Below are 24,346 nucleotides of genomic sequence, written 5' to 3'. Positions count from 1 at the left end.
GAATCTGGTTAATGTAAAATGCAGAATATTAAAGTATGTAGTTCTTAATAAAATGGAATTATTAACCAGGCAATATTGATTTCACCATGGAATGTCCCGAAGACATACAGCCAGGGAGCTTTTTAAAATCAAGATGTAGGAACAATTCTAACAAATATCCTTTCCGTCCTGTCTCCCTGGCTGTTGTCAGGGAAAAATGAACCGATCTGATTTTTCTCCTTCCTTTGACTTCTCTTGGGCCACTAGATGAGGGCACCATTGCTTTCTTTTAGAGAAGATATTTCAGTAGGATTCCTGGGAATGATATAAAGCATATAAGCAACTTAGATAAAGAAAATGTGGTGTAGAATATTATTCAGTTTTAAAAAGGAAGGAAATTTTGACATGCTACAACATGGCTGAACCTTGGGGACACTATGCTAAGTGGAATCAGCCAGTCACAAAAAGACAAATACTGTATGATTCCATTTTTATGAGGAACCACGGGTAGTCAAATTCAAGGAGATAGAAAGTGGAATGGTGGTTGCCATGGGCTCGGGGAGGGAGTGATGGGGAGTTAGTGTTCAATAGGTATAGAGTTTGTGTTTTACAAGATGAAAAGAGATCTGGAGATTGGTCACACAACTGAACTGTATGCTTAAAAATAGTTAAGACAGTAAATTTTAAGTTATATGTATTTCCCCACAATTAAAAAATTTTTTAAAAGATGCAGGTAACCTGGAATGCAGTTTTTTTAATAGTAGAATTTGACTTCGAAGCCTTTCTCATGATGATAGAGGATGAGAAGGATTCTGATGAGAGACCTAAAAAAATACCTTAAAAATGTAAACAAAATGATGAATTATAAAGAAAAATAGTTGATGAATTTATAATTTTTTAATTGCTACTTATCTATTTTATACTTCATTAGAATGCTTTTGTAGATGTAAAAGTTTTCAAGATAAAATGTAAGAAGTAGGTAAATTGTTTGGAAATGCTGTGAGATTTGACCCTTTTTTAGTCACCTGTTGTATGGGCTAGAACATTCTGGCAGCCAGGCGGATTGATTATTAGATGATCTGTTTTAATAGAGCTGCCATAAAGGCACTTCATACAGACACTTCATTTTATGAAGTGTCAACGCTACCAAAATTGACAAATGCACAGCTGTGAAAGCAGAACAATTATATTTATTAAAAATTATGTATTTTTAAGAGTTTAATCTCTAAGATTTCTGTAGTTGGTTTTTAAAAGTCTTTAAATATTTTATTACATTTAGATTTTAGTAATGACTTAGCTTTCTTTAAATTTAAAAACATAGAAGAGTTAGTCCCCATCTCCAATAAAATTCAGCATTTTCATTTAAAAGTTTCTGTGCTCAGAAATGTAGAATTTGGCACTGAAAACCATTTTTTCCTCACGCTTTAAAGCAGCATGTCATCTCAAGATTTTATTTTAAATAACATGACGGCTCAGTTTAATATCACCTTACACTTAATCTGGCTTTTGGTGTTATGGAATACTTTCATGTTTCATAATAGTAATATTTGAAAATTAATGTTTTCTTTCCATAGCTTCATGTTATTTATTTGATTAACCATAATGAGAAGTAATTATCATCTGTGTTTCTAGTAATGTGTTTATATTATTCATACTTATCTTCATGTAATAGTATAATTTTTTTTTTAACGGGGCTAACTATTGAAATTGCCCTCAACACACTTAAACTGTAGGGAAGTGAAATGTTATCTTTTCTATAACTGTAACCAAACACAAAACAAATTTCCTATTTGAGGTGCCTAGATAATATGCAGTTAGGATTATTCATGTGTTATTTGTTTTAGCTACAGTAGAATATGAAATGTATAAATCCTGTATTTTCATTGCCTGATACAGAAATCCTTAACATTTTTCTGGCAGTTCTTTTTTGACACTTTATGCTTTTAAAAAATTCTGCTAGCACATTATAAGGCAGCAGAAGCCACAATGTGTTTGTGTTTATTTGGGGGAGATTGGGTATAAGGATGAATGACTGCTGTGGCCCAACATGAAGTTTGTCATTGTGCTGATAGGTGGCTCCATGTTTAAATGCTGTCTACAGATTTGAGGTGCTTCCTTTTGTCCATTCAAGAATCTCTGAAGCAAAGATTTCATTCATCTGTATTGCTGGTAGAGCAGAAGCCAAATGCTTACCACATGGGAACATTCTAGAGCTTCCTCCCTTTTGTGCCTCTTTTTCCTAAATGCAAAAGAAGGATAATCTGCTGTATATTTTCAAATCTTCATCCCCAAAATAGAAATAATTATAGAATCTAAGTGACGGCTAAAGAGATATTACTGTACAGTTCTTTAAACTTTTCTGTATGTTTGAAGTTCTCATAATAAAATGTTGGGGAAAAATGGAACTGTGTCTTCTAGAAACCTCGTGTACAGTTCCAACAGAGCAGGGCCTTTGTGCCCTGGACACCCACGCTCCTGAGCGGCTCTCTAGCTGATTACTTTCCAGCCCGCTAGGGAGGCTGCGAGAACACTTAGCCTTCCAGCCATCAGGACCATGCTATACCACCTACTGGTGCTGCTAGCATCTTCCTTCTACTCTCTCTTCTCTTTCTCTCCTCCTTTCCTGATGCTTTTCAAAGATTAGGACCACCGCCTCTGAAGACCCAGGTCAACATCATCTCTAAAAACATGGACCTTTGCCCTTTGCCCACCATACGAAAGGGAAGGGACAGAGAAGGCACTGGCATGTGTTAAGTGTCTGCCATGTATCAGTCCCTGTAACATGTGCTTTTTTTTTTTTTTTTTTGATCCTCACAATAACCTGTTTTATAGTTGAGGAAACTGAGACTCACAGAAATAAAAGAATTTTCTCAGTCACAAAACCAGTAAATGACAGAACCCAGATTTAAGCCCTCATCTCTTTGACCCCAAATCCCATTCATGCTTTTTCCAGAATGTCTGCTCCCTCCTCAGATATCTATTTGTGATCCTTTCCCGCCACCAAAAATACCTCCTGATGCTTTCCAGGCCTCCTGGAACCCTTGGGAATTCTTTGCCTTGGTGACTCTGGTAGGAAGTGAAAAGATAAAGTTGGGGATTGCTGTTTATTCATATTAGTGTTCCACCACCTAGCAAGTGATGTTATGTGGTCATTCAGAAAAAGATTTAAATAAATGAATGAACCATTAATAATTTTCAGTTATTACTTCCTATCCAGTTTCTTATGGGAGAAGGCCATGAAGACTGCTTTTTTCCTTTTGAACAGTGTAATGTCATGCTAGGAATACTTTTATTCTATTTATTAAAGGTAAGGCGGAAAGGAGTGACATTCTTTTCATAATTACACCAATACCCACCTTGCTTTATTGTCTTACCTACTGTTTAGACTAAAAGAGCCATGTGAAGGTAGGAGTAGATCAACTCTGGATGTCTTGAGATATCTCAGTCTTCATGAAGATCATTCATGTATGTCTTACCACATTTTTTAAAGGGAAAATTGTTTAAAAAGAAATCAATCTCATACGATACTACAGAAGTCAGTATTCAGATCACTGTTTTATGATTATTACATCCATTTTCATCAATATGATATAAAGAATTGGAGAATTCTTGGGAATGACCAAGAGGTACATTGGCTCATCTTAAATTAATAATTCTAAATTCTTTGAAAGGATTCATTTCTCGTTTGCTCTAGTCACAAATTACCCCAGAAGGGTCTTCACAAACCAAACCAAGTTGTAAGAAGTGTTGGTTTCCTGGTAGGAGAACATCTTGTGATAGGCAGTAGTCCTTTGTTGTGAAGAAGCTGAAACGACACTGTCCATTTCATGTGCAGTCCATCAGGTGGAACCTTGTTCTCTTGGTGAAGCCATCATACCCTGTTGATCCTTCAAATCACATTGTTAGTACTAATGATGGCATCTCATCATTCATTTGACTAAATATATGATATGACTATCTGTTTAGATTGGTTAAATTAATGAACATAATGAAACTATTGGAATTTAGAGTAGTGTTCTCCACATGGTTGATAGCTTTCTTTTTATTCTCTTCTTTCATCCTATTTCTTTCTCTCCATTAGTTCAGACTATTTGGCTACCATGGACATCAGATAAAGGTGAGTGCCCGGGCAGAGAGGAACAGTTGGATCCTCCTCTGAGTATGAAAACCTCACCTACCTCCTTTTGTCATTTTTGAGAAACAGTAGTTTACTTCCTAATTTGAGCCTGCTCAGTTGACATTATGGGTTTTTTTTTTTCCCTCAAGTTGGGTTTAGTAGGTTTAAAAGAAAAATATAAACAACCCAATTTCCAAAGAGATAGAATGTCTTCAAAAAACTTGTAGGATTAAGATACTAACTATAGATTTCGTTGTTTAGGTAACTGGCTTTGAATATTTCTATGCCATCTCTACCTGCAAATGCTAATAACTGTGGAATACAGTAATGCCACACTAATTTAGATAAATGGAAGTGAAGACTCGTCTAGATGGTAGGACATTTCTGAAGAAATGTAGATTTATTTTTTTAAAGAATGGGTTTCACCTATAATTGTGTAAGCAAAAGTGTTACTTGATAAAGCCTTGTACTTGTAGAGCTAGAAGGGACTTGGAGGTGATCCAGTCCACCCTTTGTGACCTTACAGAGGGGAACAGGAAGGTTTAAGAAGCTGTGTCTTACTCAAGGTTACAAAGCTAGTTAGTATACTTACTAACTTACAAAAAAAAAAAAAAAAAGAGCTAAGTATACTCATTTAACATAACCAGATAAGTACTGATTTACTATTGGTATAGTAGTTTTTCACATGTTTAGATCTTTGCGAAGTTCTTGACATTTTTTTCTTTTAAAATATTTTCAATGACGTCCATGTTTTTAAGAGCCAAATAATACAAAAAATATATAATGAAAAGCAGCAGTCCTGTTCTCCTCCCATTTTGTCCCTTAGAGGCAACCACTTTAAACTTTCTTTTGGTACTTATCTTCATTTTCTAACTAGTAATGTCCTTATTGTTACTTCTTGATTTTTCTGTTTATTCATTGACTTGCAAATATGGTAGTTTGCCCGTCATTTTTGTGGTCCTATCATTTTTGTAGTCCTATACTATGTGCAAAAGCAAGAACTGCCTATAGTTTTTAAAATTTTCCTTAGCTGCCTACATTGTCTGTTTCCTCAGGGTTTTTCCTGTCTGTTTATTGGTCTGTTGTGGTTTTTCTCTCTCATGTTAAAAGCTTGCTTCAAGTATTTGGCTATTTTTGGCCATCCATTTTTATTTAATAATGAACTAAAAAGAGATGAGACTCTCTGGGTGTGGAGGCAGGTCTTATTGATGTTTTTTCTTTGTAGACCGTTGAGGTGAGAAGCTGGCTCTGTAATTATATATCTTTTCTCCAAAGCTTTTGCTTTTCTTTATGGCTTGTGCATTTTGTAATCTGCATAAGAAATCTTTGCCTAAACTATGGTCGTGAAGATTTTCTTTTTTTCCAATGTTTTAAAGTTTTTGTTTTGTTTTATGTTTAAGTATATGATCTCTTTTGAATTGATTTTTATGTACAGTGTGAGGCATGGGTACAAGTTTTTTGTTGTTGTTTGCATATAGATGTTCCTTGTTCAGCACCATTGTTTGAAAAAACTATTTTTTCTCTACTGAATTACTTTGACTTCTTCATCAAAAACCAATCTGTCTGTCTTAATCAAAAACCAATCTGTCTGTCTGTCTTTTTGTCTGTCTGTCTCTGTCTGTCTGTCTCTGTCTGTCTGTCTGTCTGTCTGTCTGTCTGTCTATCTATCTATCTATCTATCTATCTATCTATCTATCTATCTATCTATCGGGTCTATTTCTGGACTCTATTCTGTTCCATTGATCTCTATGTCTATCCTTTCAAAAGAACCACACTGAATTAATTACTACAGCTTTATAATGAGTCTTGAAGCTAGACAGTAAATCCTTCAGTCTTGTTCTTCCTTTTAAAAAATATGTAATTCTGAGTCCTTCACTTTTCCATAAAAAGTTTAGATTAGTTTGTTGAGTTCTACAAAAAAGCTGCTAGGACTTTTAATTGGGATTGTATGAATCTACAGATCATTTTGGGGAGAATTAACATCTTAACTACATTGAGTCTTCCAACTCATGAACATAGTGTATCTTTTCATTTATTTAAGTTTTCTTTGATTTCTCTCATCAGCGTATTATTTCTCAGCATACAGATTTTACATATGCTTTATTAGAGTTATCTCTAAGTGTTCTGCTTTTTGATGCTATTAATAAGTCATATATTTTTAAAGTTTAATTTTCAGTTGTTAATTGCTTATAAAAGAATTCTCTTATTAGTTCTAATAACTTTTTGTAGACTATTGGGTATTTTCTGTTTAGACAGTCATGTCTGCAAATAAAGGTAATGGTGTTTCTCTTTGTCCAATGGACCATATGAATTTTCTTTCTTTCTCTTGCCTTATTGCGCTGGTCAGGGCCTCTAGAACAGTGTTAAATACAAGTAGTAAGTGCCAACACATTTGTCTTGTTCCTGATTTTAGGGGGTAAAGAGTATGCAGCATTAAGTATAATATTAGCTGTAAGGGTTCAGTTTTTTCAGAGATTGATTTCCTGGTTTACAGCTTGAGGGATGTGAGCCTAACTGCTGCTGGTGCTTTGTGCACTAATTGGCGGAAGGAAGCAGGAGGCCTCGCTTCTCAGTATGTAGGGGATGCTACTTTCCTGGCTGGTTCTTACTGCCCCACTCACTCCCACTCTCCACTACTGGACCTTGTGTCTCCATGAGAGGATCGTATTCTCCAGAGACTAAACCCAGCTCCTGCTGGCCTGGGGGAATGCTGGTGCCCTGGATTCCCAGGGATGGGGGTGGGGAGTTCTAGTACAGCCTTTCTCCATGTCCACATAGCCCCAGTCCTTATCACCTGCTTATTTCAGGAATCTGCTGCCTGTTATTTGTGGAGACTTTGCAGGGCTCTGTTGGGTGAATCAGCCTTTTATGCAGCACTTAGATTTCTGCTTCCTCCTCTGTGCAAAGTTCTTTGGCACTCTTCTCCCTACTCGTCATCTCCAAAGTGAGCTGACATCCCATCCTCTGATGCTGCCTTTCCTGTTCTCTGTGCCTTTGTAAAGATATTTATATCTCTCTACAGATAGATATGTGTGTTAAATTGGTTATGTTTAACTTCCTGGAAAAATTTAAAAAAATTTTTTTTTCTGAAATAGTTGGGCTTTTGATATTGAGGAGTTGATATTTTCCCCTCCTATAACTTTGATTGTGTCACTGATTTCATTAAAAAATTCATCAGAGTCAAGGGCAAATTTTAGTGCAAAAGTAAAATTCATCCTAACCTCTGAAAATTTCAGATGTTCTGTATTCAGCTCTAGTTAATTGTATGTTGAGTGTAAGTTATTAATTTAGGAATTAGTATTAATTTCTGTCACGTTTGCCATCAATTAATCTTTTCTATGTTGAATTAAAGTGGGTTAGCAATAGGGGATTGTTTAAAAAACTCAAACTGAGTTCTTGTAAAAAGTATTTCTAATCGAATGCAATTAATTCTTTATAACCCAGAATCAATTTTTCTCTCATCTAAGCTAATCTCGTATTTGCAGATAAACTTTATACCTAGGACTGAGCACATACTCACACAACACATTCGTAAATTCTTTCTCGCCCCCAGCGTACCCATTTCACAAGAGACATCCTTTATAACCGGATAGCTTTCATACAGACACACCTTATTTAATATTAATTTTGCTTTTCAAATCAAATTTTTTTTTATTAGAAATAAGAGTCACAGTTTATTAACAATCTCCAGGGGATTGCTTTCTGAGTTGAGCATAGGCATCCTCCCCTCATTCATCTAGATCAGTCCTGAAAACACAGAAACAGTCATTCTCATGGAATTCGAATTCAGCATGAGAATTTGTGAAAACAATGAAAATGCATTTTCTCACTCCCACTTTCCTGGATTTTTGCAGTTCATTTTGCTGTGTGAGGTACTTTGCACAGCGAGACACTCCCTCTTTCCTATAGTTACCCCTCGTGGGGAAGGTGTTGTTATCCAGACATACTGGGGAAGTTGGCTGTATACTAGAATGTAAACTATATTAATATTATATATAATTCAGGACAAAATAAGCAATTTGGTGTTTGTCACTTGTCCTGTTGCTTTGAGCGGGGAGCATCCACTTACTGATTTCATCTATTCATACTCTTGATTGCAGAGGACTTAGTCTGCATGCCAAGTGCCAGGTGCTGAGAACGTGATGGTCAGCAAGGGATGTGAGATCCTGCTGTGTTGGAACTTACATGCTAGTGGCAGAGGGAGAGAATAAACAAAGACATAAACAAGAAGCACAGGCAGAGAGGAGTAGTAGGAGGGAAACAGAACAAGGCAAAGGGGTGAATGCCACAGGGCGAGGGGCTGCTTGTGCTTCTCAGGGGTCAGGGAAAGACTTTTTGAAGGGTCCCCTTTTGGGAAGGTGGGTATGGGGAGGGAGGCTGTGAGGCAGTTCAAAGAGCACTGGACTTGGAGGACAGTCTCAGATCTGTCTAACCAGCTATGTGAGCTAGGGGAAGTCACTTATTCTGAGGATGCACTTTTTTGTCTGTAAAATGGGAATGAAACACATGTTAAGCTTTAAATGGTCATATGCAAGCCTCAAAGGAGAGAATTTTGTAAACTGGGCAGTCCTTTAAAATGAAAAGTGGCTAGTGTTTTGTCCAGCAGCATGAACCTCCCAGCTAACGAAAGGACATAACTCTGTCTGTAAGAAATAAAGACAGTGTGTGGTGCTGCCATAAGGAAAGACAAGTAGATGACGAGACAGAGTAGTCCAGAAATACAGCTACTCGTTTGTGGTCAGTCAATTTCCAATAGAGTTTCCATACAGGACTTCCTTCCTGGCATTTCTAGGGACATTTGTATGTTACTGCAAATCATGAGAAAAACCAGTTGAGCAATCAGGATAAAGGAAAAAATCTGTGGGAATTAAAGTTTAACCATCAACATAAGCATTACCAGTTCAAAGGAGTCCACTGACATGAAGTCAAAAACAAGAGCGTAATCAACATTAAAGGTTAAGGTCAACATTTCTGAAATCAGGACGGGAGCATGTAGACAAGGGGCCACGACCAAAGCAGTCATTCTTGCCTGTCTCTTGGCCATGTTATAAGTGTGTTTGTGGCCCTATATGCTGTTAACAGTGAATTGTTCTTATAAATAAAAATATATTTAATGAATTTATATGCATTAGTATTTATCAGTATATTTTATGAAAATCCTACAAGTCTTGTTCCAAGAAATATGTTTTGGTAGCTCTCCTCAAATTGGCAGTTTTGAAACATATTTCTGTGTAGCAGTGCTTTTAACCTTGCTAGGATATTCAAATGTTACATTATCTTTAATAATAGAATCCAGTGGTGTTTCAGTGTTTAAATATTTGCTACAGGCATTGTTCTTTGTAAATATGTTTGCAGAAGAAATGAAAAGACAAGATGTAAATATCATTGTGGAATACTCCAATGTGAAATCAGCTGATCTAAAATCTAAATTAAGACAAGCAATATCAATTTTAACAGCAAAACCAAAATCAGGGCAAGCAGAAAATATTTTTATTGCTACAAAAGGAAATGAGCTTATATGAAGCCATGTGTGGTAGTGAAACACCCAACCGGTGTTAGCTTTGGACACACTCAGGACAATTTGACCAGCATCAGTATAATGTGAAACTCTTCTACATCTGAAATATTTGTCACAAGACAAATATTAGCAATTAATGCATGTGTGTTTTGAAATCTTATTTAGGAATAACTTTTAAATATCAAGTATTTGTGACATCTTTCAATGTTTAAATGATATTTATTGGGCATCTCTTTGGTGCTAATGTTTCATTCTTTTAATGTTTTCTACTGCCTACATTAGGTAGAGATTATTAAAACATGTAATTTTGCCACAGTGTATTGATTCATAATAATAATCTATGTTGTTGTTGTTAAATCTTACTTTACCAAACTACCCCCAGAAACTTTTAATATAACCCTATCACAGAGAAGTGATTCAGTATTTTATGATAACTCATTATTCCTTAAAAAGACATAATAAAGTGCTGTTATAATATACAGAATAATTTATGATTCGGGAATTTCGATTTCCTGTCCTCAAATCCTGAAGATTAATAACTGTTGGGAATTTGGAAAATTAAAAATTTCTGACAAAGATGCTGGTGATCCAGTAGGCAAAGGTTAGTTTTGTCAACAAATAGTGCTGAAACAATTGGATAATGGTATGCAAAGAAATGAACTTCCACTCATATACCATGTACATAATGAACTTGAAATGACTTATATACCTGAATGTAAGAATTAAAACTGTAACACTTCTAGAAAAAAAGATGGGGAAAAAATCTTGGTGACCTTGTGTTATGGACTCAATTGTGTCTCTCCCCTTCTCCTCAAATTTGTATGTTGAAGTCTTAACCCCCAATATGATGATATTAGGTGATGGGGCCTTTGGGAGGTGATTAGAGTTAGACGAGGCCATGGAGTGTGTGTGTGGGGGGGGTCATGATGAGATTAGTGCCCTAGTAAGAAGAGGAAAACAGAGATGGCTCTCTTATCATCTACAAAGCATTGCTGAAAGAAATGTCAGTACTAGCCAAAGTGATCTACAGAGTCAGTGTAATTCCTATAAAAATCCCAATGTTATATTCTGCGGAAATATAAAAATCCATCCTAAAATTCATATGAAGTCTCAAGGGATCCCAAATAGCTAAAACAATCTTGAAAAAAGAGAACAAAATTGAGAGATTAACACTTTCCGAATTCAAAACTTACTACAGAGCTATGGTAATCAATACAGTGTGGTATTGCCATAAAGACAGGCATATGGACCAATGGCATAGAATAGAGAGCCCAGAAATAAATCTTTATATAAACATAGTCATATGCCAAGATAATGAAGAAAGGACAATTTTTTCAATAAATTAGGTAAACTGGATATCCACATGCAAAAGAATGAAGTTAGACCTTTGCCTAACACTATATAAAAAAATTAGCTCAAACTGGATCGAAAACCTAAATGTAGGAGCTAAAATTATAAAATTCGTAGAAGACGACATAGGGGAAAACCTTCACAACATTGCATTTGGCGTTGATTTCTTGGATATGACATCAAAGGCACAGGTAACAAAATAGAAAATAGACAAATTGGACTTCATGAAAATTAAAAAGTTTCGTGCATCAGAAGACACTATCTACAGAGTGAAAAGGCATCCCACAGAATGAGAGAAAACATTTTTAAATCGTGTATCTGATAAAGAACTAATATGTAGAGTATATAGAGAACTCATAAAACTCAACAAAAAAACAAAACAAACAACCTGATTAAAAAATGGGCAAAGAACTTTTATAGATGTTTCTCCAAAGAAGCATGGCCATATACAAATGGCTAAAAAGCACATGGAAAGATTCTCAGTGTCACTAATCAGTAGGGAAATGCAAATCAAGACCACAGTGAGATATCACCTCATGCACATTAAAATGGCTACTGTCAAACAAAAAAGTGTTAGCAAGATGTGGAGAAATTGGAACTTTGTACACGGCCGGTGGGAATGTAAAATGGTACAGCTGCTGTGGCAAACAGTATCATGGGGCCTCAAAAAAGTAAAAATAGATTTACCATACAATTCCAACAGTTCTCCTTCTTTCTTGGTCGGTAACCAAAAGAATTGAAAGCAGGGTCTTGAAGAGATATGAAGGGCTTCAGAACAGGCCTCCTGAAGATGTGCTACGTCGGCATGTAGATTATTTTGAGCTGAAGACAATCAAGACCTTGCAAGCCCAAGAAAAACTTTACCTCTTCCTTAAAGAATTTAAATTGAGGCCTTGCCCATAATGAGTTATCACCAGAAATAACTTTTTATGACCTATCTATAGGGCAAGGCAAACTTCTGAATACTGATCATCCGTTGTTATCATCCTGTGAATTGCCTTCCTCCCGTCTGAAGCCTCAGGCACTTTACCTCGTTTTTTGGCTCAAGATGCCATATATACCTTATTTTACCTTTTTGTCTCTGAACCTCTCATGTATGTGGGGTCTCTGACGCTCTTGTTTATGTGAGGTTCCCATATGTAGGTATGTGATTAAATTTGGTCATTTTCTCTTGTTACTTTGTCTCTTGTCAGTTTAATTATTAGACCAGCCTAAAGAACCTAGAAGGGTAGAAAATTTCTTCCTCCCCAACAGACACCTGTACACCCATGTTCATAGCAGCATTATTCACAGTGGCCAAGCATTATTCACAGTGGCCAAGCAACCCTACTGTCTATTGACAGATGAATGGGATGACAAAATATGTATCTCTATACATTGGAATATTATTCAGCCTTAAAAAGGAAAGAAATTCTGACACATGGATGAACTGCTTTACGTTATGCTAGGGAAATGAGCCATTCACAAAATGACAAATACTGTATGATACCACTTATATTAGGTACCTAGAATAGTCAAACTCATAGAGACAGAAAGTAGAATAGTGGTGGCCAGTGGTTAGGGGGAGGGGAAATTGAGGAGTTAGTGTTTAATGAGCATAGAGTTTCAGTTTTGCAAGATGAAAAGAGTTTAGAGATGGATGGTGGTGATGGTTGCACAATAGAAATGTACTTAATAGCTGAACTGTACACTTTAAAATGGTTAAGATAGTTAATGTTTACGTTACATGTATTTTACCACAATTTAGAAAAAAAAGAAAAACCCTTCTACAAATGTTCATAGTATTATTATTTACAATAGCAAAAAATTGGAAGCAGCCTAACTGTCCATCAACTGGTAAATGAATAAATGAGTTGTGGTATAGCCATACCATGAAAGAATGCTACTCAGTAACAAGAGAAATGAAATACCAATACTTCTGGCTGTGTGGTTCGTTCTCAGAGTATTATGCTAAGCGATAGTCAAACACAAAAGACTAAATACGTATGATTTCATTCATATGAGCTTGTAGAAAAAGCAAAACTGTAGGAACTCCAAGCAGATCAGTGGTCACTGGGAAGGAGATGGAATGCAAAGTGGCTCAAGAAATCTTTTCAGAGAGAGCAAACTTCTACATCTTAATTATTGTAGTGTTTACACGGTTATATACAATTCCCCAAATTAACCAAACTGTACACTCGAAACGAGTGAATTTCATTGAATGTAAATAATACTCTAATTTAAAATAAAATAGAGGAGAAATTTTATGGGGCAGCCAGAGTTTTGTGGTTTTACAGGAGTTTGTGAATGTGACCTTTCTATTAGCAAACATTTTTTCTCCTAAAAGGAAGAAGTTAATGGAGAATCTTGCAGAATTAGTGTATAGTTACAGCATTGTTTATTATGCCTTACAGCAAAATTCTAAGTTTGACCTAATAGTCATTATAACCAGGATGGCTTATCATTTGCATCCTTCATATAAATAATAATCAAGGTTTAATGTTAAGTTTTGACATACCAAATTGTGTCTGTAACATTTTATTTTTTAATTAGTCACCATTTCTTCAGTGGATTTAAATGTGCTCTTCACATTCATTATAAAATAGCTTACTTCATGCATTATGATTTTGCATACAAAATGAGCTCGCACTAATGGGAGGTTGTTTTGTCTGATTCTAATTTTGACTTTTGACCTTTGAAATCAGTCTGTAAAGGAGTATCTTATCAACATACATGTGTTGAGAATGTCTGTACATAATACACATACACGCCACAAGCAACCATACCTTAAAAATGTATAAAGAATTAAAAATTTAAAGGCAGTAAGTACTTAACTATATTTGGTTTTCAGTGTATGATAAAATCTGTTTTTAATTCAAAACTGCTTTAGTTAAGCTACATGGGATGTAGTTGTAGCTTTTATTTTTATTAGAGTGATAGTTGAGAAGATTTTGTGTTGGTGTGGATATTATAGGCATATACAAACATATGAAATGTATTAATTTCAGACATATCTGAGGCTTTCGCAGGCAGGATGTCCACTAAACAATAGTCCTTCCTAGGAAAGCAAAGGATTCTTATCTGAGAAACTACAGATTAGGAACTCAGAAATATGTTTTAAATTACGTGAGAAAATGTTAATGAAAATGCTTTGTAAACTTAAAAGTTATATAAAAACAAGAACTTTCCAGAGGCAATATACTAGCATAAGTCTCTGAAGTATGGTAGACTAAGACGGTGGTGGAGAGGAACTTGACAGATTTGTGGGCATAGTTGGGCAAAATACCACAGTAACTTCTGATTAGGATCAAAATATATGCCAGCAAATACCTGCAACATCTTTATTTGCAGTTAATGCTAAAGTTAAAGCAGTCAATCCCCATATTTGTAGAATGTCTACCTAATATTTGACAAAAGCATACTCCTCTACCCATTCTTTTATGTCAACGCTTTATTCACTTAGAATGTTTTTGAGATTCATCCATGGTTTTATAAATATCAGCAGTTCCTTATTGTTAAATGCAAAATTTTATTTTATTGTCTGCATATACCATAGTTTTTTCCATTCTCCTGTTGATAGACATCTGCACTGTTCCCAGTTTTTGTTTATTATACATAGTTAGGATGGATGACTTAAAGGCCCCTTGTGACAGACAGTATTATCGGACACATGGAAGGAGAGGAACACTAGGCAGAAGAATTGGGGAACATTCTTGAGTCTGGTGGTGTTTGCGCAAGAAGAGATGGGCGGTAGTGTCTTAGCACAAACAGCAGCGTGAAACGGGTTAATGTAGGGTGTTCAGGGGCTGATGGATAAATGGGAAAGTACACGTAATGGGAATTCATTGAAATAAATGTATATTGTCTTTGCAGCTCGACTGCCTAGTGGAAGGTAAGGCTAGAACAGCAGATTAGGACCCCGATGTCAGAGGATCCTGGGTGCTGTGCCAAGCAGTAAATTTAGGTTGTTGTGGAGAGCCATGGAAGGTTTTGAGCTGGGAACATCTTGACCAAGTCTCTGCTTTGGAAGAAGTTTGGCAACATTGGAAGGAATGGATTTGAAGGGGAAGGGAGACTAGAAAGAGGAGGAGAGGGAGATATGGGCCAACCAGGATCCTGTTTTGAGTCTGGGTTAAGATAAGCAGAGTCCATAGTGGCAGTGGGTGAGGAAGGACCTGGACTGGTGGCAGACAGGAATAAAATGGGTAGGACTGGAGGCTGTTTGGAGGTGGCCGAGGGAGGCACTTATTAAATTAAGTAGTTGGCATACTGGTTAATGAGGGAATAAGCCTCCCTCAATCAGTCTTGGATTGTGTTACAGCAGGTATCAGAAGATATTCAATAACATGTCATGCTTCTCAATTATTTTTTTATTTTTGCTTTTAATTTGGAAATAATTTCAAAGTTTACAAAAGTCACACAAATATTACTGAGATCACCCACGCACGCTCTTTATCCCGATTCATCTGTTGTTAACGTTTTGCTCCATTTGATTTTTGCTTTGTGTGCACATGCTCTCTCTTCTTCCCTTCCCCCTCCCTCTCTGTAGGTCCTCATTATTTTGTTCAGTGTTGTTTTGCTATAATGTCGATGCGCTGCTGTCTGGAACTTAACTTTTGTTTATATCAATTAGCCTATGGTAAAACTGGTTTCTTTTTGCATACTTCATTTTGCATAAAGTCGTGGGATCTATTGACAACATTAAGTGAGGACTTACTATACACACAGACGGTTTTGATTTCTCTCTCCCTCCTCTTTTTCTCTTCATCTCCCTGCCACCCTCGCCCCACCAATAGCATTATTTTTTTCTTAACCATATGAGAGGGAGTTAATACCTCATGGTCTCTAAATACTCTGAATAAGGATATTCTTTTACCCAACTATAGTAGTTATCAACTTCAGTAATTTCACATTGATCTAATATTTTATTGTTTATATCTGTTTTATTATTTGATCCAATATTATTTTTATAGCTTTTCCCCCTCCAGTCCAAGATCTAGTCCATGTAATGTGTTATATCTTTCGTGTTTCTTTTGTCTTTTTTATGACAATGACGTTATTGAAGAACACCAGCCCCCCCTTTTTTTTTTCAATAAAATATTTTTCATGTGGTTTGTCTGCCTTTTCTTCATGAGAACAGATTGTACAGTTCTGACCAAAATACTGTGTAAGTGATGTTGTGTCCTACTCGGGGTGTCAAGTCTGTGAGACCATGCAGATATCCTACTCTTTATCAAACTGTCTCCCCAGATCTAGCATCTTTTGATGATGGTTGAATAATTGAGTAGCCAGAGGTTTTTACATGTAACATTTTAAAGTATTCACTTCCTAGGGAAGGCTTAAATAGACTTGCATGGCCTCTTGTAATGACTTGATTTTTTTATGCTTTTCATAACTTGGGGGCTGTAATAACAAAAATCTATTTATAAGACCCATTTAGAAGAGATAGGACCCACATTGGCCATGTGGTCTCTGTTTTTATCAAGTTATATTTCAGGGAACATATTTTCTTAAGGAAAAATTGGGACATATAATCTGATTTAATTCAACATGTCAAATCCTATAAAGGTTTAAAAATGAAGCCAGGTTTAGTTATAAATTTGGCAAGTCACCTTTCTGGAATAGAAGAGAATTATAGGAAGGTGGGGTATGCCCTGTAAGTGTATTCAAATGCATGAGCAGTGTGATAACTGACAGACTCAAGTTTCTTCTGTTCTGCTGTGTATCCATTATGTAGTAATGAAGGTAACAATGCTAGCTTCTGATTTAAGGTAATCAAGATTATTATTTTGTTACAGTAGTTCTACCGAAATAGAGACTGGGAATTTCCTTTAACAATTTGTTCTTTTAGGTAGTAAGAACAGCTTAGATTTGTATATGTTTACACAAGCATAATGTAGAATGTTCTTCTAAATGAGCTTGTCATGGAGAAATTTACACTTTAGCTTATAATAAAGTCTTAACTCTCACAGCAGCTGCCCCTGTTGTTGATTGCTAGTTAAGTGTTAATAGATTTAAGAGTATCAAAATAATTTTATAGCCTAGTCTTCTTGTTACCTTAACACCTTTCTGTTGTTCCACTGTTTGTATTTCAGTCTTACAGCCACCAGCACAGTAGGGAAGAGAAAGCTGAGTCCCAGTCAAGCAGAAGCTGGCTTGGAGTCCAGAGTATCGGGCGAGTTTTCTGACCCTGAGCTTGAGCAGACTGATTCCTGTGCAGAATCACCCTCAGAGGGAAGGAAAAAGGCCAAGAAATTTAAAAGAATGAAGAAGGACTTTCCTCCAGCAGGTTTGTATTGGCTCTTTCTAAAGTTCTGGACTCGTGAACTCCTCAGTGCTCTAGAAACTCTTATTTTGGGGGAGAAATTATAGCAGGGCTTCAGTTGGTCGCAAAGCCCATATAACCTTCTATGGGACCAGATTATTTTAGGACCAATTTCATTGAATTGGAGAAGTCCCTTAAAAGCCCTGGCTCTTGATAAAGTAAGGCTTGATATTGGGGACAAAAGTCGGGGGCGGAGGTGCTCCTGGTAAAGGTGGTTAGTCCATTGTGGGATCTTCTCGCTCCCCCATGGCTGAGAGGTTTTGCTGATGTGTTTAAAGTAGCCTCTGTATTTTAAATGTATATTTAAATGTGCACAGAGGCCTACTCCTACACATGTTATTTTCAGTAGCAGAGTTTTCACTGTTCCCAGCAAAATCCAGGCAGTCCTGGATTTCTCTCATAAGCAGAATTATATAAGGAGCAAAGGAAACAGGAAATTAGCACATGTTGAGGGCTTACTATGTGCTAGAAGCTGTAGTAGGAATCTTTTCTCTCCTTATTCAGTTTCATTCTCACAACAGGTCTGACATAGGGAATTCCCTCCTTGTTTTCGTGATGCAGGTGTCTGGGGGCTCAGGGAGGTGGAGAGACATGTACAGGTCCATATGGGTAGTAAGAAGCAGACCCCGAAGGTGAGCCCCAGCCCGCGTGACGCCAAATCCCACATCCTGTCACCCAGGCATGAGGGTCCGTGGCCTAACTCAGCCCTTCCTGCAGATCGGGCTCTACAGGGCCAGAGTGTGAGGGAGGAGGGGGTTTGCTCCTCAGATCTGATCATAACCTGGTCAAGCAGCCGTCAGGGTGACAATAATTACAGCTGCTGCTGACTGAGTGCTTGCTAAGGATCCAGCACGACACTTAATGCTTAACAGAAATTCTTTCATTTAAATCTGAGGTAGTCATCATGGGCTGTTTTACAGTGATAAAGAAAAAACAAAACCAGAGGCCTAAAAGATGACCTGACTTACCCAAGGGCACAGAGCCCTTAATTCTGCCCTATAAGAAAGCTGGTTCTGGTAGGCACAGTTCTGTACTGTCTGCTCAGGATAAGAGAGCCACAGACCTAGCTGCCATTGTTCCTCTCCTTTATCCCCCCCATCCTGACAGTCAGTTACTCTGCTTAGAACCGACAGCCAAATCAAAGAAAGGTAGTAAAGCCGTGGAACTTGATTCATGCCCAACCTAGGATCTCACTGTGTTTCAGTTAATTCCTTTTTTTGCATGTGGCCCCGTCTGACTGTAGACGTTTTCTGCGTCTCACTGATATTAATGAAATCAAAGAAGCCGCAAAATGTTATGTATGTTTTTGTACAGAATGCTGACTCCTAACTTCAGCTGAAAACTTCAACTCTCGTTTGAAGCCTGAATTGTATATTTGAACTGTCTCCTTGAATCAGAGTGTCTCCCTTTACTTGCCTCCCTTTCTTTCCCTGAAATAAGTATTGGAGATGTTTTTAATCTGTAGCATACTTAGTCTTCATCTGTGATGCCTTGCTACTGCTGCCAGTTGTACCTTCCTGACAAATGTTAAATATTAAATGTTAGCGTGACTTTTAGAGATCACTCTGAGCATGATTTGGTGTGTGTGTCTGGGGGGGGGGCTCTCCTTTTTTTTTCTTTCATATCTCTTCTCTTGAATTTTTCGGTTTATCTGTTACTTCTCAGGGACAAGATTTCAGGTTTTTTCCCTTCTATCTCAGCATAATCTTAAATGTATTAAAATTAAAATACCTAATAATAGACTGCATTAATAGATTAGCTCCTTTTATAACTTTCATGGTTTTAAGTGAAAACTTTATATGAGTTATTTGGGGTTTTGAATTTATAATACCGTCATTAAAATAGTTTTCTCTCCCATTGACAGTAAAGCTGTCACTGCCACAAGATGTGAGCTAAAAAAATGATAGATTTTTTTACTTCATTGTCAGTCCTGCTAAAAAGAGAAAAAAAATCTTGCAAATTTTAATTGAATCAAAGAATTTGAGAGAATTAAGCTTTCTTCTGGAGCACCACTCACTGAGCAGGACTTTCGAAGGGTAGATGTTTAATGAATCCTTTCAGCTGGCTTATTGTAAGCCTTTAGTCCTAATAGGATTAGCAGGATGTAGGTCAAGCAGTCAGATGCTGAACCTGTTGAGAAAACCATCTCTGCCTGCTCGGTTACTTTATAGATCCTGTGAGTCAGAGGACAGAGTTCAGCCCTTGTGAAGGGTCTGCAGTCAAATCGCAGAGGCTGAGTGTACCAGGAGCTGGGAGGGGTTGGCCTGGGTGTGGGCTGGAACTGCCTTAGAGTGTTTCCTACAGTGTGGGAAAGTCTGTCCTACAGAGACAGGTTCTAGGGTGTCACGTCTGAGCTCTCCTGCTGGGGACAGTATCCTGACAGGTACTCAGAGGCTTTACAGAGGTGTGCTGGGTCCCCAGCACTGTCAGTGAGGGCGTGAAGAAGGTAAAAGACAGTAAGTACTTCGTTTGTAGGGAATTTTCTCTTTTCCAAAGAGAAAGTAGCTAAAAAGTAGGACCATAGAATATCTTGTACTGTGTAGCAATCTTGGGACAATTGATGCTTAATAAATCCCACCCGAAACTGTCATTTTTCTTACTTATACATTTTAGTATATCAGGTACACAAAGTGTTAAGTACTAGACTCCCTCTTCCCAGATAACAAAATGTGCTAAATTACCATTTATTGAGTTTATTTTATATAACAGACATTGTGCCACGATATCCTTTTTTACCTTATCTAGTCCTTATCAAAACCCAATAAGGTATAGATAATATTTTCAATTTATAGAGGAAACTGAGTCTCAAAGAGTTATAAACTTACAAAGTCAAATATAGATAGTTTGCTGGGTTGGGGGAGCTATCTGATCCAGAGCTTACCCATTGCACCTCTCTGCAGTGTATAATTGATCCAAACTTTAGAGGAAGCAAAGGATTCTGTACAAGGAGACTATTTACAGCAGCTGTTAACCTGGATTTTCAAATGATGAAGTCATATGATAAAAATCCAAGCGACCACTCCCCTTTGGGGCTTCAATTTCATGTACATATTATATACTTAGCATTTTTCTCTTACCCATTGTGGTTTCTGTCCTTTTCAGGAAGTAAGTGTATAATGTAAGTCCTCTCCCTTTAATATTTATTATGATGAGTAGTGCTGTCTACTTTTCCTCTGAGGAATTCAAGGTACATTCTTGGTGGTTACATAAAAGAAAACTGTTCAGTGTACCATTTATGCTGGAGTAAGCTGTCTCCGGGACGTGTTCCCAGTGTCCGGAGAAGCCCCAGCCTCGGCCTCACCCCCGTCACCTCTTCCGGAAATCACGGGCTGTGCAAACTGGCCCCTCTCAGGGTGCTGACGGACTGTCTAGTTGCTGGAGGGTCCATCAGCGCCCCATTAGTCAGTGTTCCCCCCAGGGAGTGCCAGGAGAGGGTCTGTTCCTGTTGACTCTTGTCATGTAATAGGTTGCCCCAAGTCTTTCTCCCTCTTGCATTTACAACACAACACATTAGACCTTGAAGTGTTTGCGAAGAACCATGGATTTTATTGGAGTCTTGACTAATCTGCTGAACTTTTTAAGCTCAGATCCTTAGGGTCACAATATAAAAGTTTTGAATCTACTTAGAGCCGCAGTCTCCACGTGTTGGTACAGGTCTCCTTAGAGTCAGAAACAGGATCTTTGGGTGTTGCTGCCGATCACCTGAGCGACCAGGCTAGGAAGTCAGTGACCTCACAAGGAGCTTTGTAATTACTCAGTTAAAACGTAGTTTCCAGCCTGAACGTGGCACATGGGGTGTGTGCTGCGCTGCTCTGTGGGGCAGTATGCTCAGTGCTTTTTTGTACTCTCCCCGTTCCACCTGGCAGCCCTCTGGGGCCCCCATAAGCCAGCAGGGGAGCTCTGCCTGCTGGGTGTGGGCAACTACCCCATTACCAGGCCCTTTGGAGCACTTCCTAGTCAAAAACTTTTATATGGCACCCCAAAGATCTTTCTGTATACAGAATTCCACTCTAGAAAATTACACAGTGGCAAATTGCCAGTGTACTGTGTAGTTTTTTAGACAGTTTTGGATTCACCTGAGGGGAGAGAGATGTCTTACCTCTAAGTTTTTCCCTTTTCACTCTAGTTAGTTCAAAGGTAAATAAGCAGAAACAATAACCTATTGTGTTTGCCACATTTTAGTTTCTTTTGTTGTTTTGGTTAATAAAAATAATGTGCTCACTATGAAAACATAAAATGAAGAAAAATAGAAGAAAACAAAATCCCATAGTTATTGATACTCAATTAGTGTTTTACTCTGCCTATCATTTTTATATATCATTAGCATCATACTCTATGCAATTTAGTATCCTGTTTTTTCTCCATATGAAAAATTCTTGGCCAAATAATTTTAATTATCAGCATATTTTCTGTTAAAACTTTATTGGATTTTTTAAACAACATTCTTAAATCTTTTCCAGGAAAAGTTTTATTAAGATATAATTTATGTTCAATGAAAGTTACCACTTTTAGGTGTACAATTTGATGAGTTTTGACAAATGTGTGTAGTCACATAACCATCACTGTGATCTAGATATAGAACAGTTTTATCACTCCAGAAGATTCCCTCCTGCCCCTTTGTAGTCAGTCCCTCCCTCTCCCCCGGGATCCTGGCAACCACTGGTCAGCTTACTATCACTGTAATTTTGCCTTTTTCAGAATGTCATATAAATGGAATCATACAATAGGTAACTTTTTGAGTCTTAAGCATAATGCATTTGAGATTCATTTGTGGTGGTGTATGCATCAGTGATCCATTCTTTCTTATTGCTGAGTGGTATTCTGTTTTATGGATAGATTGCTGTTTATTCGTCCATTTTGCCAGTTGGCATTTAGACTGTTACCAGTTTTCAGCAACTAAGAGCCAAGCTGCTCTAAGCATTTGGTTGCAGGTTTTTGTATGAACTTAAGTTTTCGTTTCTTTTGGGTAAATACCTAGGAGTGGAATTACTGGGTCATATTGTAAATGTATATTTAACTTTATAAGACACCAAACACTGTTTTCCAAAGTGGCTACACTATTTTGCATTCCTGTTCCAGTGGCCCTGCACATTGACAAGTATTGGTATTGTCCTTTTTAGCCATTCTGATGGGTGTATAGTGGTATCTCATTACAGCTTTGATTTGAATTTCCCTAATGACTAATAATGTTAGGTATATCTTTACGTGATTATCTGCCACCCAAATCTCATCTTTGTTAAAATGTCTGTTCAAATCTTTTGCCCATTTTTTTCTTTGGGTTGTTCATTTCCTTCTTATTAGGTTTTTAGAGTTCTGTATATATTCTGGATACAGATTCTTCTGGGTGTTTCGCAAATTTTTCCAGACTGTGCTTTAAAAAACTTTTATTTTTCTCTCTCTTTTTAAATATCTTCTGGGTGCTTTACAGAGTTCTGTTATTTCTCCATTTAAAAAAAATATATTTTTCAATTGCAGTTGTCATACAATATATTAGTTTCAGGTGTACAACATAGTAATTAGACATTTATGTAACTTACAGAATCATTACCCTGATAGGTCTAGTACTCATCTTTTCATTCTCTTAACAGTATTTTTAAATAGCAGCAGTTTTAAATTTTAATGAAATCCAATTTATCATTTTTTTTCCCTTGGATTATGCCTTTGGTGTCATATCTAAGAAATCTTTGCCTGACTCAAGATTGCAAAGATTTTCTCCTTTGTTTTCTTCCAGAAGTTTTATAGTTTGGGATTTTATTCTTAGGTATACAATCCATTTTGAGTTCATCTTTGTGTATGGTGCGAGGTATGGCTTGAGATCCATCAAAGTAGGAGACAGATGTCCTTAAGTATATCTCGTTTAAAAAGAAAAACTGTTTCTGAATAATTCTTTGCACTCTAGTGAAACAGGGCTGTGAAAATGAGTTTCCTGGAAAACTGGCCATAGCTTCTTGTCCACCAGCTTTGAGACTGATGCTTGGACAGTCTACCACACTCCCTTTCTGGAAAGTGCTGGAAAGAACACCACAGTGACCTGAAGGTCTCCTCTGGTATGGGTCTCCTTTAGATGGTCCTTAAGTTCTGGTTCCTCTGTCCACATTATTCTTGCTCAGCAGCTGCACATTTTAGGCAGTGAAAAGTAGCATCTGCCACTGCAGACTGTTGGCTTCCTGGGGAACAACCATACTCCATGTTGGGCCACCTTATTGATCAGGGAAGGGGACCTGATATGCATTAAAAATTGGCTCTGTGCCAGGAACTTTGCTGTATCACAGGAGTCCGACGTGGCATACAGTGGTCAGTCCATCTTATAGATGCAGTGAGACGTGTTCAAAGGCATCCAGTGAGTAAAATGGTCAAGCCAGACTCTCCTTGCTCCAAAGCTTTTGCTTATTCCATGATTTCTCATTAGCCCTTCACGGAGTCGCTTCCTGTGTGTATGATGGCGTGCCGCCAGACTCACACGTACTCCCATCCAGCTAACAGGTCCTATTGTAAGTGTTACGAGTATGACAGTGCAGTTGCTTTTAGCTATTTATCTTTTTCCCCTCTTTTGACTAGTTTTAATTTTCTTCAGTTTCCCACATTTGGCACTGTGGTTTACCATTATAATGGCTAATTGGCTGCTATAATATTTCTTTGATATGTGAATTATACAAATGCCTTTATTGATGTTCATTGTCCTCCCTTCCAGTAGGTACTGTATGAATGTGTGAAGGAGGTCACAGGCTAGTTTTGTCTTATTGTGTACCTGCAGTATTTAGTTGTTCTGGGGAGGGGAGTGTTTGTGTTTGTGTTTTGTTTTTTAATAATCTTTATTTTTTTCTAACTGGATCTTTTTGATGTGGACCATCTCCTGCCCGCCTTCACTTCTCAGGAATAGTCTTGCAGTCTTTATTGATAGTCCTCAGACATGCAACAAAGCATATGAGACCCAGGGCAGAAAACTTCAAAGTACCCCTCTCCTGATCTGCTCATCCTATCTTTCTGGATTTTATCTTCATAAGTGATCAGAAGTGGAAATTCTCTCATTTTAGCTGAAATACCCATGTTATTTCAGGTGTTTAGACCTAGCTCCCTT

The 24,346-nt window shown here is 37.3% G+C and overlaps 1 protein-coding gene across 3 annotated transcripts in view; it reads left to right on the top strand.

Moving 5' to 3' along the window:
• The window catches only part of PARN (poly(A)-specific ribonuclease), a 135,567-nt gene that overhangs the window by 109,511 nt on the left and 1,710 nt on the right, over nucleotides 1-24,346 (top strand). For all 3 annotated transcript variants that reach the window (XM_015588618.2, XM_025046110.1, XM_025046111.1), the window contains one exon: nucleotides 17,039-17,232. In XM_015588618.2, the coding sequence (XP_015444104.1) occupies nucleotides 17,039-17,232 (194 nt within the window). The remainder of the gene's footprint in view (nucleotides 1-17,038; nucleotides 17,233-24,346) is intronic.

This window comes from Pteropus alecto, unplaced genomic scaffold, assembly GCF_000325575.1.
Source record: "Pteropus alecto unplaced genomic scaffold, ASM32557v1 scaffold34, whole genome shotgun sequence".
Lineage (NCBI taxonomy): Eukaryota > Metazoa > Chordata > Mammalia > Chiroptera > Pteropodidae > Pteropus > Pteropus alecto.
Note: the sequence above shows the minus strand (reverse complement) of the source record. Positions and strands in the feature narration are given on the sequence as shown.